A 2500-nucleotide genomic window follows, 5' to 3' on the forward strand; every position below is an offset into this window, starting at 1 on the left:
CGAATAGTGAAGGCAAGCCATCAGGTACACAGAGGCCGTTTGTAAAATATGTTTTCAAAGTCATTTTAAAAAGCAGTAGGCTATGCTACATGGAACAAAGCTAAACACCTCGCAGACATATCCCAACATTTTTAAAGAGTTCAAAAGAACGACAGGTTAACGAATATGCTATAGAAAACACAACTACATGGTTAGTGCCAAGTTCTTCTCTTCTGTGTTCTTCTCTGAAAGTGAAATGAGTATGGTTCTCTGGGATAAAGCAAACCATCAATGAATTTTGTGAGACATAACGAGCTATGTCGAGACATAACGAGCTGTAATCATAGGGTGCTAGCATTGATGAAAGCGCAATATTTCACGCCAGAATAACATTACCAACACTACCAAACAATCTATTTCATGTTAGGTCAGTACTACTGGTAATATTTTGTCATGGCATGTAGACTGCAATTTGTTCAATAATTATTGCCCAGATGTAGGATAGGCCGATAGGCTACCGAAATCGCTAATTAAAACCCCACAGCATATTACCATCATAATGGCGGCTTATTGTTACGTGGTAGAAAATCATGTTATCAAAGAAATAGGCGTAATGTAATGCACACAGATATATTGCAACAGGTAATGGTGTAGGCCTATCTGGCGAAGACCTGAGTGGTTGGAGCGTGGTACTTGTACACTGGCAAGCCAAGAAGACTATCCTCACATTTTTTCCTTTGCGACTGTCAAAGAAATCCAATGAACACGGGAAGGCCTAGGGTAGCCTATACTGTACATCAGATGGCCTAAAGATTAGGCATAGCATTCAGTGATTTGCATGCAGTAATTTCAACACTGACCTTGATCTAGCCTAGTTTGGCTATTTAAAAGCTACTTTATTGCCAAAACACAACACAACAAATGAACTATAACAAACAATAAAGGACTTAATCACACAAAGTAGGCCTACTATTTTACTGACTATAAAAAATAATAATTAGGAAGTTTAGAAGTTTAGAACCCAGAATTGACCTGCACACTACAAAAGTGCACCGAATTCAACTCAAATGACTCAATACACTTGGAGGAGGTATGAGTCCTTTCTTTTCCAGATATCTTGGGATTTCGCCGTAGTATCGCTTCAGTATCGAGCATCGTGATATTTATGGCAGGTATCGTATCGAAGTCATAATTTTGGTATCGTGACAACACTATTCACACCAAGTTCAAACATCCTGACTGACACGTCCTCTGCACACATCCAGATTAGGGGGTTTAAGGTCTGAGCAACGTAGTGATTTCCCTAGACGTGTGACGCGGGTCGCTAGACCAGGATTCCCTAATAGTATGCAGTGTACAGTGTAAAAACAGATGGCATCTGACCAGAAGCCTGTGTACACACACACACACACACACACACACACACACAAACAGACATACACAATAGAAGCACAAAGCTGCCTAATGCGTTTATCATGCTGTGCTGTGTTATATGTGTGTGTGTGTGTGTGTGTGTGTGTGTGTGTGTGTGTGTGTGTGTGTGATCTGTTTTACTTAGGCAGCATGGAGGTTACAGTGAAGTGAGAAAGACAGGAGGCAGAAAAAGACACAGAAAGGGAGAGAGAGAAGGAGAGAGAGAGAAGGAGAAAGAGAGAGGGTGGCTTGTGTTGGCAATGTTGCATTGTGTACACACACGCCAATCAAGCCATTGCTACTCGACTCAATGGAAAGAGAGACAGAGAGGGGGACAGAGAGAGAGACAGAGAGGGGGAATAAGAGAGAGAGAGAGGGATAGAGAGGATGAATAAGAGAGAGAGAGGGATAGAGAAAGAAGGAAAGAAAAGGGTAAAACAACAAAAGGAGAGATAGATAGATAGATAGATAGATAGATAGATAGATAGATAGATAGATTTTATTGATCCCTAGGGAAAATTCAATGTCACAGTAGCATACAGACAACATACACACACACATTCACTAACAGCAGAAAAAGTAATTAAAAGTATATAATATAATATAATATAATTTAATATAATATATATAATAGAGAGTAAGAGAGAGGGATAAAGAGAGAAAGAGAGTGTAAGAGAGAGAGGGAAAGAGGGATAGAGAGTAGGAGAGAGAGGAAGAGAGAGGCCGACACCACACTGCACCATCAACAACCAGATGACATCAGATGAGTGGACACAACGGCTCCAGACAAAGGAGACAGACACCGCACGAAAGGGAGAGAGAGAGAGCGAGAGAGAGAGGGAGGGAGAGAGAGAGGGAGGGAGAGAGAGAGAGAGGGAGAGAGAAAAGGAGACGGAGGACTGCTGCACGGACAGACAGATGAGTGAGATCTGTCTGTACCTGAGATGCTCATCTGGAAACCAGTCAGAACAGCAGAACCATCTAAGAGAGAGAGAGAGGGAGAGAGAGAGGGAGGGGGAGGGAGGGAGGGAAAGGGAGAGAAATATAGGAGAAATCAACTCATTTCACCTGAGAGGAGGTTGAGATCAGCAGCTAGCTCAGCATGTCC

General features: G+C 42.1%; 1 protein-coding gene across 1 annotated transcript in view; it reads right to left on the reverse strand.

Annotated features, from left to right (window-relative positions):
- ano5b (anoctamin 5b) overlaps positions 1-2500 on the reverse strand; it is a 62135-nt gene that overhangs the window by 28851 nt on the left and 30784 nt on the right. The window contains exon 2 of the mRNA XM_048230917.1: positions 2332-2373. Coding sequence (XP_048086874.1) covers positions 2332-2373 — 42 coding nt within the window. The remainder of the gene's footprint in view (positions 1-2331; positions 2374-2500) is intronic.

Source organism: Alosa alosa, chromosome 21, assembly GCF_017589495.1.
Source record: "Alosa alosa isolate M-15738 ecotype Scorff River chromosome 21, AALO_Geno_1.1, whole genome shotgun sequence".
Classification (NCBI taxonomy): domain Eukaryota; kingdom Metazoa; phylum Chordata; class Actinopteri; order Clupeiformes; family Clupeidae; genus Alosa; species Alosa alosa.